The 14,352-nt window shown below is 56.3% G+C and overlaps 3 protein-coding genes and 1 non-coding gene across 4 annotated transcripts; 3 read left to right on the top strand and 1 right to left on the bottom strand.

Annotated features, from left to right (window-relative positions):
• Positions 1-3,971: 3,971 nt before the first annotated feature.
• On the bottom strand, positions 3,972-5,973 carry VDAG_03563 (uncharacterized protein; the record flags this gene model as incomplete). Its single annotated transcript, XM_009653647.1, has 4 exons — positions 3,972-4,378; positions 5,282-5,373; positions 5,521-5,705; positions 5,923-5,973. 4 exons carry the CDS (start codon positions 5,971-5,973, stop codon positions 3,972-3,974), a joined length of 735 nt encoding a protein of 244 aa, XP_009651942.1.
• A 918-nt stretch (positions 5,974-6,891) lies between these two features.
• On the top strand, positions 6,892-7,824 carry VDAG_03562 (ATP synthase delta chain). The gene is made up of 5 exons (XM_009653646.1): positions 6,892-7,005; positions 7,065-7,094; positions 7,213-7,366; positions 7,431-7,609; positions 7,662-7,824. The coding sequence occupies exons 1-5, from the start codon at positions 6,904-6,906 to the stop codon at positions 7,692-7,694; spliced, it is 498 nt and encodes a 165-aa protein (XP_009651941.1). The 5' UTR covers positions 6,892-6,903; the 3' UTR covers positions 7,695-7,824.
• A 299-nt stretch (positions 7,825-8,123) lies between these two features.
• On the top strand, positions 8,124-10,511 carry VDAG_03561 (uncharacterized protein; the record flags this gene model as incomplete). The annotated part of the gene is made up of 4 exons (XM_009653645.1): positions 8,124-8,198; positions 8,325-8,620; positions 8,672-8,790; positions 8,902-10,511. The coding sequence occupies 4 exons, from the start codon at positions 8,124-8,126 to the stop codon at positions 10,509-10,511; spliced, it is 2,100 nt and encodes a 699-aa protein (XP_009651940.1).
• Positions 10,512-11,289: 778 nt separating this feature from the next.
• On the top strand, positions 11,290-11,361 carry VDAG_20116. Its single transcript has one exon. It is a non-coding gene; the product is annotated as a tRNA-Arg (tRNA).
• The last annotated feature ends 2,991 nt before the right edge of the window (positions 11,362-14,352 follow it).

The raw sequence follows: 14,352 nt of genomic DNA, 5'->3' as shown, positions 1-14,352 counted from the left end.
ACCGGGGAAGGGCACGTTTCTGGAAGGTCGGGGTGAGTGCTGGAGCTCGGTGAGGAACTCGCGATGTAAACGTAGTTGAGGTGAGACAGGTGCTGGAAGATGGGAATATGACCGGACAAGGCGTTATTTGTGCAAGTTGCGCGGTGTAGAGAGAAACGGGTGATGGTTGCAGGCGATAATCAGGTAAATTGTTGCGGTGGTAGGCTTCTGGCGATCCGCGACGTGGAAAGGCTGCAGCGCAAGAGTCGGTCGTGTCCCTAGGGACAGTAGTGCTATTTGAGAGAGACAAACATGTCGACTGTCGAGAACAGAAGTCTTGTTCGGGTGGTGTGCGTTGGTTGGAGAGGATCCAAAGGGTTGAAAGGGGGCAGTGAGCCAGTTCGCTCAATAAGACTGAAGCTGTTGTTCAGGGTCCCTCCAGGTAAAGATGCTTGGCGAGGATCGATGTATGCGTTAGGTGGGTGCGAGGCAAGACAAGCAAGGGTGCAGACGCTGACTTGGCCGTCACAGAGCGGTAATGATGGTGCCAGGGACGTCGTTAGGGTCGAGGCGCAGGGGGGCGATGTGATGTGATCTGCACAGGAGGATGGTTGAGACCTGGAATGTCGAGGTGAACAAAATAAGTCTCAGAAGGAAGAGGATGCGGGTGTGGGAAGATGGGGGTGGGTTGAGGGCGAGGGGCCTTGCGATATATTCGGACCCGGGCTGGGGCTGACGGCCACTGGGAGAAAGCGCGTGCGGGTGGTGGATGACAGTGGGCGGAAAAGGCAATTGGGCAGGAGCAGCAGGAGCAACAAAATGGTACTGTAACAATAAACGCTGCAGGCGACGGATGGACAAGGCCCCACCCCCAAGAGCAAAGGCGCAGTACCTGGTACATGTACCTCACTCAGCACTCAGAACTGGGGGGCGAATGCAATCGGAGGTTGCGGCTTCCATGCGGCAGGTACAGGATGGCGGGGGGAAAGGGCTGGGAGCTACATGACTTTGAACTATGTACTTGAGTACCTCGCGACATGGATACGTATCGGTACACCGACACCGTTCAGAGGCCCTTAGCGTCGTGCCTGTTTTCCGTTGTCAGATGTCCGTTTTGTCCATTCTGTCGGTGTGTTCACACGGAGCGTCAAGGGCTGGCCTAGGCAGCCTCCACTGCAAGATTTCTCACTGGTTGCCACCATTCGCCGCCAGACATACAGTAACAATTGGAATGAGATGGGACTCGGATCCCCCCCCAAGTCCAAGAGCTAATAACCAAGGGGGAAAAAAAAAAACTCGAAAAGCCGACCCCCAAACCCCGATGTCCACACCGAGGCTGGTCCCTTTCTGCAGCCAGGGCCTCCACCTTTGGACACATTCTATTGCAAATTTGACACTATTTGTTGCAAACCTGACGAGATTGTTGGAGCGATCCTAGCCGGTCAACCGGCCAGAACACCGGATCAGTGACCTCTGTGACACATGGCTGACAGTTGATTGTCCACAGGCGAACAGAGGCAAATATCGAATTCAAGATGATCCCAATCCAGTTTACCCACCACATCCCTCAAGCTCAACGGTAACGACCCCCAAGCCCTTGATGACCGTGTCATCCCTCCGACCTGCGAAGGCCCCGTCGACGAGCCAGGGTCAGGGTCACCCGCCCGAGAGCGACAGGGGCATTTCAAGCCCTGAGATCGAGTCCGGGGCTTGGCAAGCGTCCACACCCGCGCATTCGATGCCACCCTGGCTTGCCTGGCACCTGGGTCCCTCTCCCTACGGTGCTCCTTTGGCGCGGCGGCCTCAACTCAACCCAGGGCTTGGCCGAGTCATTCCTGAAATCCTGCCTTGCTGCCTTCCTGTTTCACCTCGACTCGGTGGACAGCGTCAGTCAGCAGGGCGCAGGGCTGCGATCACCGCTGAGCCACCCCACCGAAGACGGAATTCCTTACGCTGGGCACCAGGCGTGCCGTCTCCTCCAGGGCCTGACCAGAAGGACATGACCCAAGAAGTTGTCGTCATGATGATTTGGGTTTTCGTGGCGCTGCGATGAATTGCTCGGTCTAGCGTGCCGACAAATCCTCGTGCGGTGGCCGAGGGGCGCTGCGCCGAAGAGAACACTGCAGATCGAGTCAAGAGACGGATGGCACTTACACCAAGCTCCAATCGACGAGATGACGATCAACCTTCGTCCCGACTTCTGTACAGTACTGCTGCCGCCCGAGCTTTGCGAAGAGGGGCTGAGTGCTGCCATTGTGCTGCGCTTACCACGGCAAGACGCGGGCATGGGGACACAAGCGTGACACCTGTCCTGCCTGCGCACCTCGAGATTGAATGTCAGAAAATGTCTCAGCCCGTGGGGGCAGACCAGACAGTTCACCAACCAGTACAGCCTGCTCTCAATGGCAGCGGCACTGGCCACAGCATGCACAGGAGGAGCCAGGAAAAGGCACCCCAACCACTCGGACAGCAGCTGGCTAGCGAAGCCTGGCAAAATGAGGTGTCCACAGTGCGACAGCGGCAAAGACGGAATTCCCCTTGGCCCTAGTGCCAGCAAAAAGACAGGGCACGCCAAGTTGGTTGTGCGGGATTTTGCGGGATGACGATAGTATCCGGGGGGGGGGGGGGGGGGGGGGCGCTGTTGAGCAGCGAGCCCCAGCACAGGCCGAGGCGCAGGCCGCAAATACGGTGCGTATCCTGCGTGTTTTGTTACTGTCTTCTGTTGCCGCCATTGGCACATTGTAAATCTTTTCGTGTAAAGTGGTGGTCGCTCGTTGGACACGTCGTCGGCACCATGGATTCGATGCCTTTACGATTTGGTAACCCTTTGCCAATGCTTTGCTAACTGGTTCTCGGAGCTTGCCTGTTTCCTCCTCACCGTGGCCCAACACGTCGACATTGTCGAGACCTCCACCTTCCAGCCAAGGAACAACACCTCATCAGTCGGGCCCCGGAGCCGGAGACATTCAACACACTGGAATGAACGGTGGCTCTGCCGTCTGCCGTGCCGCTTTCGCCGTTTCCTGAAGTAACCCCCACCATACCCACCAGGAGCGTGGAGCAGAACCCACCAGGGCGACATCCACGCCTTTGACCTTTCGGGGCATTTCCACTGGGCGACACGCCCCCGTGCTGCAGTACATTGCAGGTTCAATTGAATTGAGTGCTTTGACCCTGTCGTTGGTGGCTGGCGGGCAGGGTGAGCTACTTCCAGGATCATTATTAGCCAGATGAATGGACCAGCATGCAGAGTCAGCCGCTTCGGTTTACGGTGTTTCACGCCTCCATGCCCGATTCATGCTTCTTTGTCGACGCCTGCTCGAATACTTTCGCCGCATGAAACCCCCCATCGGCTCTGCTCACCCTCACTGCGCTCCAAATGGCATCCCGTGCCTATTGATGGGGTCGAGGGGCGGTGAAAAGGGGGGGGCCACACTGGATCTCGCATCGGAAAGAAGACAACGACCACTACTACATGTCGATACCTTGTGGTGACTCTAGCTCACCGCTGGACGCAGCTCAATTGAGCGAGCAATAATTGTCGGTCCCGCAAATGAGACGTGACAGATCACCCTCACGGACCCCTCGTGGCCCTCCCTCTTCCCCCAATTTCTGCAATTTCTGAGCCTCGCCTCGCTGGGTCTGCATCTTGGAGGCGGCATGCAGCCGACATGAAGGTCTCACCTCTGTTCATCCCGAGCACCTTGCTTCTTCCTCGTACAGAGAGCACCCTTCTTGGCGCTTCTCCACACATGCGGGTGAAGGAACACCATGCAGGAGAGCTCTCACAGCTCTTGCACAGCTGAAGCCAATGATCTGGCTGGCTGGCTGGCTGGCTGGCGCATCTGTGCTGACGGCGCGCATGTATCCCTTTCGCTCGGGTCTGGCTACCAAGCCTTTTTTTCGTCTCATCATCATTTCTGTCCCCTAGACAGAGAGCTTGGCAGCCGAGAGACCATCCGAATGTCGGCACTTCTCAGCATTTGAGTTCACTAGAAGAACCTGTGACATGCCAGACGCTTTCGACATCGTCCCAGCAGCCCGTACCCGGGGTCCTCTTTCGACGCTCCCTCACAAGCTTGTGTCCCATCGGCTCCCGCAGCTCCCGTGGACACGAGGGAGAGTCTCTTTCTCGTGTCCCCCGTCATCATGTTTCCGTCCCATCCATCGTAGCTCTGCAAACCAGCACCGGCGCCAGGAGCCCACCACGCTTGTCCTCGCCGCCGAAATGCACCGAGAGTGACGACATCAGCCACCCTCCACGACACCACCCTTCCTGCACGTTCTTGGCACGGGACCCGGAGCTGAAGGAGCTTCACCCACACTTTTTGCCTGCGCGCAGCGGCGCCGTGACGAGCGGGCGAGCGGGGGAATGTGATGGGACAATCGGAGGTGTCGCCTGACGGTAGAGAAGGATGGGGGTCAAGTCAGGTCAGGTTTCACTGTCACAATACTGTGTGCAACCAAACCTGACTGACGACAGCCCAGAGAAAAGGCTCGTGTCATCAGGAGACGGGAGCGCCGCGTCGGTGCCAAACTGGCGATCATCTCGGCAGGCCAACTGCTCTCCTCCGAAACGGTGACTTTGAGAAGGTCCATTGCATTCGTGAAACAATAAGCCGCGTGCGCCTGAATGCGGCCACGACGGCAACAAGGGCAGGACGACAACCCGTCAGCAGACCGAGAGCAGCGAGTTTCGTTCCCCCAGAGCAACGCATCAACAGTGCATTTCCCGTGCACCAGTGCTTTTTCCGTGGCAGAGGCCGTCACCCCACGCGAGTCCACCCACAACCCTGGAACCCCGCCCTTTCTTCGCGATTAGCGACCCTGTCACAGCAGCTTCAACCCCGCATTCGCGAAAGTTGTCGTGCCACGATGTGCTCTGGTCTGCTCACCCCTCAGTCTCCATTCACCTGCAACGTCTGGCGCGGTACTGGCGGCGCGGGGAATAAATTGGCTTTCGAAGCAGGGCGAGGTGACGACACGGTTGATGCGGCGCTACAAGTTGAGTGGTTGTTGTTGGCGTTGGTGGTTGTTGTTTGTACATTATGCTGCATTTCGGTTTCATCGGCATGCTATTTCCCTGTTCCTGCCCTGTTGTCGAGAGCGGGTAGCAAAGCTCACGCATCGCATTGAGTGCATTAAATGTCGCCAACCAGGGGCCTCCCAGCCGTGAATCTCCTGCTTGGTACTTCACGAGGACAAACAGCTGGGCCGTCTGTACGCGCCTCGATGTTTTGGCGGTGACCCTGTCGACAGTGGTACGTTGGCGCTCACTCAGGCCCAGGGGTAACCATCTCACTGGTCACAGGAGAAGGCCATGTATCGGGGTATGATTGGCAGGCTTTGGAATGACCATCTCCTGCCGCATACTGCCCTGTACTGGCCAGTTGCCTGTGCCAGAACAACAACATGCATGCATGTCCACGGCACGGGATGCCATTCCAGAAATGCTTTGCGCGACTTCGCTAGGTCAGAGAGCCAGCACAGACGAGCGGCGTCCCCCCTTTTCGTCGCATTTTAGGAGAATACGTCTCATACTGAGAAATGCGTCGCGTGGCCATGCTTCTGCGCCGCTTATTCGTCCGACTAGTAGGGCCCTGTGCGTCGTTGGCGAATATCACGAGCCTCCCCCTCTTGGGCCCTCCATTATCGTGTTTGACCGTAAGATCTCCCCTGTTGTACAAAGATGTGCGATTTGCTGGGAGGATCGCCCGCGGCATATCCTGTCGGAGAAAGCAAGATAGAAAAGATTGTCGGTCATGCCGCTCCGATCGACAGCGGGAAACAAGATGGCGAATTGTGAAACGTTGAGCAGGCTGCGGGGGGGTTGGTGGCAGGCTGCATCTTGTGGGTGACTCGTGAGGTTTTGGGCCTCAACGCTGCCGTCGCCGCACGCATGGCGTTGCCGGCCGCGAGTCCTCACCTTACGGCCGTGCTTACCGTCGTGCCGTGTTTTGGGGTCCCGCATGGCGATGCTGGTGTACTGAGCATGATGGGCTTTTTGATTTTCTGGTGTCATGGGACTGCGAGCTTCCACCGCAAGTGCAAGCTGCAGCAGCCACCGAGTCACCGCTGCTGACCGACCGAGATCTACCTGCGGGCCGTGCTATCTGGCACTTCGTGTACCTGCCCAGATTGGCTTGTTATAGGGGTCTCTGTCGCCTCTGTACTGCCAGGATGGCAGTGCTGTGAAGGGCGATGCTGCGTGGTTACGTGATGGTTGAGACATGTCGTGAGGGGATCGCCGTCCACGTTGGCACAACACGCAACACGCAAGGTGTCGTCAGCCCAAACCTGCGTTAGCCTGAACTGTCATTGAGACGTTGCGACCACCGATCCAATTTTGACACTCTCTCGACTGTTGGTCGTTTGCCTGACGACGCGCCCAACGGTCCGCGCAAGGCGGTCCATGTGGTGTCTATCAACAGCCTCAGCCGGCAGGCATGTCTCTGACACTGCCACGCGCCATGCCCGTGTGCATACTGGTCGCGGTGAGAAACGCTGGTAAGAACGAGGTAAAACGTAACCAAACGGAAAGCATCTATTCTTGTCTGTCATGTACTTGTACTTGCGTCGTCCTGGTATCGAACGGACGACGTAATGGATGGCAAATGACTCTATTCACGGTTTCAATCCTCGGTGGCGAGAGCAACATTTGGTTCCTGCTCGGTTAGCCGTTTCTTTTCGTTTAAGTGCACTATATTATTCATCTTGATATTACTCCTTTATGCATAGCATGCATCGCTACCATGATACCCTGCTCTCCGCAGTACCGCTCAATCGGGCTCACACCCGACTCACGTGACTGGTCCGAAAATCTCCCGGCTAGCCGGTCGCGAATGGAGTCAGGCGAAGATTCCTGTCCCGACCTCACCTGAAGCTCCCGCCAGCATCAGACCCCAATTGCCCTCTCAGCCCATCATGAACTCCCTCCGCATCGCGCGCGCCGCTCTCCGAGCACGCCCTGCCGCTATCCGCGTGCCTCTCCAGCGCCGCACCTACGCCGATGCCGTCCCCGACAAGGCAAGCCCAGCAGCCACCTCGACGACCTCCCTGAGCGTGTCCGGCTAACCGTCTCCCAGATCAAGCTGAGCCTGTCGCTCCCCCACCAGGTACGAATGCGATCCCATGCCGAGAATGTCGATTGCTACGGCGAGATGGAACACGGAGATGAATTGGGCACACGACGATGATGCCGATGGACCGAGCCGAGCTAATTGCCGCACGCAGCCCATCTACAAGTCCCAGGATGTCGTCCAGGTCAACATCCCCGCCGAGTCTGGCGAGATGGGTGTCCTCGCCAACCACGTTCCCTGCATCGAGCAGCTGAAGCCTGGCCTGATCGAGGTCATTGAGGAGAGCGGCGGCAGCAAGCAGTTCTTCCGTACGTCATGACGAACCCACCCCTCGAACCAGCACGCGGTCCACTAACCCGTGGGAAAACGCAGTCTCCGGCGGATTCGCCACTGTCCAGCCCGGCTCTCTCCTGAGCATCAACGCCGTCGAGGGCTACCCTCTCGAGGACTTCTCCGCCGAGGCCGTCCGCACCCAGATCGCCGAGGCCCAGAAGGTCGCCAACGGCAGCGGAAGCGAGCAGGACATTGCCGAGGCCAAGATTGAGCTTGAGGTGGGTTCTCATCGCCGACTCTTTGGTTTGACGCATGCTGACGTTCAGATAGGTTCTCGAGAGCCTGCAGGCGAACCTGAAATAGAGGAGCGTAGTAGGAGGAGCCGTCTAGCAGGAGGCGTTGTACATCACAGTTGCCGATTCCCTAACCGCCGAATTGGCATATACCTTAGGCATCGCGTTGCGTAATTGACCGCTTCTTGCGATGTTTTATGCTGTTGATCTCCCCTTCCGCGAGTGGTTTTTTGGCCGGTTGTGCCTTCCCCCAGTGGCAGCAAGAGGGCCACTGCCTCCTCCTTTCCACTGCGGCTGCGTACGCGACCGTTCATCCTTCCCTGTGCCCTAATATCATCCTTGACAGAATCATTAGCTGCCTTTTGTCCTACTACATGTCTCCTCGCTCCAGCATCCTTTCTTGCGTGTTGCACAGCAGTACTTAGCACCGCTTCCGGACTGACAGCCCCGGCTACAAGGTTTACATTCTAGTTCTTACGGCATCAGCACGCCTGCCGCCATGGAAAGCTGCGACACGGCGTCCACGGCATCGACGGTTCCCCGACCGCCGAGCAGCACGCCGCGCAAGGGTCTCGTGTCTTCTCGCATCCGACACCTTGCTGCGCCGGAGCCCGCAGATCGGGCTCCGTCGCCAGACGAACGAGAACGACAGAACACATGGCTCGGGTAGGGTCGACGAGCTGATGTGACCTTTGCCCAGCCAGCGTCACGGAATCGATATGCGGAAGAGTCAACGCCTCTTGCCCATGACCACGCCTTCCTCGGCCTGCCATCCGGCCAAAAGAATCATGATGAGGATCATGGATTGACCGAGCTGTGGTTCCGCGGGCGCGGCGGTCATCTCGCCCGACACGGCGTGCGAGACCATGATACGCCCTTCATCCACCTCCGTCCGACCGTTTCGACAGGCCGTCTGCGGCCCGGCATGAGCCAGCAGCGGCACCAAGCTCTTCGACCTGCCCTGACGTCTCCGAACCTGCGAGAGGCAGCTACGCTGTACAGGCATGTATCGGGTCAATCCCGCGTGTCCGCAGACAGTGCAATCAGCACGTCGACGATGCGCCGCCAGGATGCTCGGGACATGTTTGACGAGTTTGGGATCGACCTACCAGAGGGCTGGCTGTCGGAAGACGACGACGTGGCCTTTGCAGGCGACGGGACAAAGAGTAAGACCGACCGTGTTCGGGTCTGCCACTCATGCGGTGCGCCAGTCACGACCAACAAGTTTTGTTCTGACTGCGGACATTCTACTTGTTTCAAGTGTACGACCTCGCCAGCGAACGGTAATGCTGACGATGCGACCGTCATTGTTCCTTCGTACGAGGGCCATCCCGAGACATCACAGACGAGGCGGCAGGTGACGTCGAACACAACGCCCACGACGCCGTCCAGCAGACCCCGCACCGAGACAAATCCGAAGACGTCGTCAGACAGTGCTCACATCGCTGTCAAGAATAACCCCTTTGTTATTGCAGATCAGAGAACAAAGGGCAACATCGCTCAGCCAGAGATGACTGGCACTGCAGCGCGGGCACGGAAACCCACGAGGCTGTCCGACTGTGTTCCAAATCAGCAGGGACCCTCTGTCCGCAGACGAGACGTCGGACCAGGACATGGACTAGCTCAGCCTGCGGAAAGTCCGCAGACATACCACACCAGCCACCATGCCTCAACAGCGCAAGGGCCGGGCACCCATGCGGGCCCGATGGCAAAGAGCACGGCACAAGGCGACCCGTTTGTGGATGCCGAGACCGAGGAGCCGCATTGCCAGTCGATGAACTCTCTCGACAAGAAGATTGACCAGCTGTACCATCATGCCGAGGACATGTACCACGCCCAACACATCATGGAGCATCTCGCCGCTGGCTCCGCCGCCATAGAACCCAGGAGAAGCGTCTCAGCTCGCCCGGCCCGGCGGCTCTCCTACTCACCTGCGTCGAGCCGCGAGACGTCGTCGATTTCTCCCTCGGCGCTGCGTCCAGCACCGCACAGCATCAGTACAGACGCCCTCGCCCGGGTCAACACGGTCAAGAAGACGCACACAATGGGAAAAGACCCGCTCTCGCGCATCAGAGAGCAGGAGAGACCTCACGGGCACTCACTCTCTGCCGATGGCAAAGAAGGCAAGAAACCAGGACCGAGCTCGGTCGCCACGCCCAAGGCACGGCTTTCTGATCCACCCGCTTGGCTCTCCAGTCCCGAGAAGCGCGCAGGCGATGCCAGCATGCATCTGAAGAAGACGGACACGAATTTCACGGCGGATGCGAAAACGACAGCCGAGGCATCGCCACACGTCCAGGACACACGCGGACCCCCGAAAACGCCGCCACATACTGCCGACACCGCTGTCGGCGCGGAAACCTGGCCGAGACTCAAGCCGGTCGTCAAGAAGACGCCCATCGTGGAAGAGCAGCAGAGGCACTCGGTGCTGTGGAATCACGTACCGCTACGGCAATTGACAAAGACCGACACCCTCGCGTCCAAGGCGGCCGAGCCCGCGTCGGCACCATCGTTTCGGCACCACCAGCTGCGCAAGGTGACATACCCCGAGGCGGCGGATCTACAGACGAAGCGAGCTGCCGCTTCGGTTGGGATGGCCAAACCAGACTGCACGACATGCTCTTTCACGGGCGCCGCCACGGCCGCGACGGCTTCGGAGAGTGATGGTAAGGAGACACCAACGAGGCAGAACGATCCGGACGAGCTCTTCCTGCCCTACAGGCCCACGGCGGGAAGCGGCACAAAGACGTTGACCGTCGCCGAGGTCGAGCAAGTTCTCGCATCCACATCGATCCTGCCCGTGGCTTCCCCGCCTTCGGCACGCCAGGAGGAGATGGAGGTGTACAGCCCGATACCCATCATGCCGCCGAACCACAGCTGTTCCTAGAGGGAGAGGTACCTGGCGCTGACGGCCGAGGTGCGCCATCTCAAGGCTGAAATGTCGTCGCGTGAGGCTGTCAATGACCGGGCCGTGGGTGAGGCCGCAACAAGGGTGGCTGACGCCGGAGTTGAAACGGATGCTCCGCGTAATGGCGATGGAGGCATGGCTGTCGAGGGGCTCACCATTGTTGTGCACATGCTGGGCAAGGATGACTTGGTCGTGAATACGGATCTCAGGGGCGTTGGTGCGTGTGTTGAGTCGTAACTAGAGGGTAGCGCTCATGCGCATTGTTAGCTATGGTAGCATGAGAACGCTTATGACATTCCTGACTGAAGCATTGTGAAGTGACGCGCCTAACCGAAAGCAGTAGGCGTCATCAACAAGATCGAAGAGCAGCACGTACGACGTGTTTACCAGGAGCTGAGAAGAAAGACGTAGCTGGGGAAGAACCCAGCCTCGAGGACACCACATAGAACACAATATCCGGGGACGTGGGCGAGGCCCAGGGAGCAGCCCCGTGTCTTCTTCCCATGTTTGCTCCATCGTCTTGGTGGACGAGTGAGCCAGCACTCTGTCATACTTCCAAGATCGCCCCAGTTCAAAGGTGGAACACACACATCCCCATTGACTTCACGTGTCTTCTGACGGCCAATCAGAAGTGATGGAGCCATGTCTCCATGCACTCATGCCTGAGGCCACAATAGTTTGCCCAAGGTCTAGGAATCATGTTCATGCTTTATGTATTATCTTTTGCGCCATTTTCCCAACAACAACCAGCCCAAGGGGTCTGATGGCGAAATGGTATCGCGCTAGATTTCGGCTCTAGCGATTGCGGGTTCGAGTCCCGTTCAGATCTAACTGTTCTTTTTTTGCTTTCTGTTTTAGTGATCTGATGTTTTGGTGATCTGATGTTTTGGTGATCTGATGTTTTGGTGATCTTTGAGGCGACCGACGTCCCCATTCACAGGGGGGTGGCTGATGAACGCCATAGCCCATCACACACAGCTACAACCTCTCGAAAAGCCACACTGGTTCGCGACTACAATTGCAGGGCTCCCTTGAACTTATCATGCCTGGACCCGGCCGCTGCACTGGCTATGGAAATGAGTTCCGGGCCAGGGCCGTCGATAAGAGTTTGCTTTTGCCATTCTTCTGGTTCTCTATGTCTGCGCCCACGTGTGCGGCAAAGTCTGGCCTAGCATTTTCCATGTTCCTGTCTCTCGATGGTCAATGTGGCCACACTCTTCAGCGTGGATTTCCATCCATCGCCCATGCAAGGCCCATTCACTATGAAACGTGTGCTCCTAGAAATGAAGCCATAGCGAAGTTCCCTGTCACGACTTTTGGAACTATAGCTGGGACTCGGTAGATGCCAGGTAGTATTGGTTGTGTTTGGTTGACTGTTAAACGTGTGCCGCTCTCGTCTTCGCGGATCAGTTTGCTTCCATACTATCCCATACGCTGTAAGCGTCGGCTTTGAGTGAACATCCCGCGGTGCCTCGAGGCTCATGGTCAAGAGGCATATGTGACACGAAGCTTAGGGTTCGCTCCAGCGGATGCCTAGGCAGCGATAGCAGCTTCACAAGGTCACAGGGGTCCCACGTAGCTTCTTGAGTCAGGCTTGCACTGGCCTTTTGCCCTTCCCTGCCAACCGACCGAAGTGCCGGCAGTGTGGAAGACCTTTCATTTGCTGGACTGTACCCAATACCCAAGTGCAGACGATCAAAGGCAAGGCGACCAATCTTTCACAATTCCAAATCCAGCTCAATTCATCAAGGCTGCTTTGACTCTTTTGAAGTATGTCCATATGAAGCACTAGTGAGATTTATCTGCGGATGAGACTGCAATATTGGAGACATTGATCAATGGTGACCTGTTGACAAGAAAATGATGATGCCTCAGATTTGGATGCTACGTATGGTCAGGAAGTCTCCATCAAGTCATCGTGTTCGCTTCCACTGCGCTCAACATCGTAGGTCAGCATGTAGTCTGGATATATGTGCTCGATACATTATCGAGTCACTACTGTAGTATGAACGGAGCGTTCCAGTAATCCTTGATGAAAGGAAGTCCAATAGTCACGGAATGATCTTTTGGCCATTCGAGGCAACGTCCCAAGTAGGCTGTTCTGATTCTATCTGTGGAGCAATGTCGTCGAGGGGTTCACCACGTTACCAATGGCCCATTGCATGCTCGCACAAGTTACACAACCACCATTCACCCCAAACTGCCACGGGATTGCTGTTGAAATAAATCGCCGACCCATTGGGCGACCAATCACCCATTGAAGGACCAATCACACATTGAAGGACTAATGCTCGGGCATGGTTGGTGGTCGCCTTTGATACATGATCGTCCAAAGTTGGGAGCGCGCATAGGGGTTCAGCACGACCAGCAGGCCTTGCATCCCAATGGCCGACCAAAACATGTGCATGTCGATCCTTGGAAGCTTAATCGAACCACATTCGTGCATCAGATTTGTGTACTTGTTACCTCCATCGTGCTTACCAACATTGAGGCTATGTATGCACGCGGACCACAATACACATGACGACTGCATCATGTTCCGAGTTGACGCCCTGCGGTCCTGGGAATAGCTCATCAACCAAGGACGTGGTACGCTGAGAATCTGAGTTCGGTGATGATCCCCGAGCACATGCTTAGACGTAGACTTCTTCTCAGCAGTCTGTGACATCTTCTCTGTGGTTAGTTACTTAATGTCAAATTGACCACAATTCAAGGTCTCTCTTTCTTCGAGTTCCAAACCCAACCGCATAGCACCTCCTTCATGATGCATGTCCTGCCATGGGAGTTACCTACCCAAGTTACCTACCGAAGGTAAGGCCAGTGCTTTAGCTGCTCGAGGAAGCAACCGGAGTAACGAGACTTGTCTCCCCGGTGTGGCCCAGTGGTTCGATTCCGAGTTTCCCTGCACACTGTCAAAGACGTGCCAGACCCCGAGACAACGTGGTTCACCTCTCTACGAAGTACGATATATTCTCGTATGGGTTCGAATCACGACTATATCACTTTTGGTCCCCCTCTTCTTATGCATTCTCGATATAGCAATGATATAGCAATACGTTAGAGCTGACTTTGTGGACCATTCCCATTTATCAATCAAGACAAAAGTAGCGAACATCACAAGAAAAACAAATCGCTTTCCCACCTTGCACCGAGGTGAATGCCATGCGCATAACCATGATGTGGCAGCCAACCGAGCCAATATTGGTTCTCAAAATGGGTACTACAGGAAGGGAAGGGGCAAGTTTCAGAACGAGACTTGTGAAGGCACTCCTGCACCACAACGCAGCTGACACTGCCTCAATATGTAACTGCTCCTTCTTTCAGTCTAAAGGACTCTCCGTTGATATCAAATGCCCTGTGCCAGTTCGGGTCATAACTTCCCAACATATGGACTCTACTCCACTGGTGCAAGCGCGCAACAGGGAGACCATAATGCGTTCCTTCCGCTTTTTGTGAAAATGAGGCTACCGTCACTTCCTAATGCTATATGAGGCTATCCTGCCCAGCATATGCCCTCCCCCCCCTTGCCTTCCCTGGTGATACTATTTACTGCATCTCCTCTTCGTCCTGTTGAGATCTCTGTAATACTAAATCAAATCATCCTAAGATCAGATCAAATCAAATCAAATTAAATTAAATCAAATCAAATCTCCCAAGTCAGATCAAATCTCTAAACCATTCATCCTATCTTCAAAATGTCTCTCTCTATGCCCGACGACGACCTCAACGACTACGAGTTCCTCAAGTCGCTCGAGGCTCCCCCCATGGTCGACCCCAATGCCCCCCTCCCCTCCTTCTTCGATGCTCCTGCGAACGGAAT

Source organism: Verticillium dahliae, genomic scaffold, assembly GCF_000150675.1.
Source record: "Verticillium dahliae VdLs.17 supercont1.6 genomic scaffold, whole genome shotgun sequence".
Taxonomy (NCBI): domain Eukaryota; kingdom Fungi; phylum Ascomycota; class Sordariomycetes; order Glomerellales; family Plectosphaerellaceae; genus Verticillium; species Verticillium dahliae.
The sequence above is the reverse complement of the archived record's forward strand: the minus strand, read 5'-3'. Positions and strand labels throughout refer to the sequence as shown.

Bases quoted from the DNA above. Each gene is read 5' to 3' on its own strand.
- VDAG_03562 (XM_009653646.1), top strand. From the start codon at position 6,904: ATGAACTCCCTCCGCATCGCGCGCGCCGCTCTCCGAGCACGCCCTGCC. The intron at 7,095-7,212 runs GTACGAATGCGA...TGCCGCACGCAG, and splicing joins GCCTGTCGCTCCCCCACCAG to CCCATCTACAAGTCCCAGGA. The intron at 7,367-7,430 runs GTACGTCATGAC...GGGAAAACGCAG, and splicing joins CGGCAGCAAGCAGTTCTTCC to TCTCCGGCGGATTCGCCACT.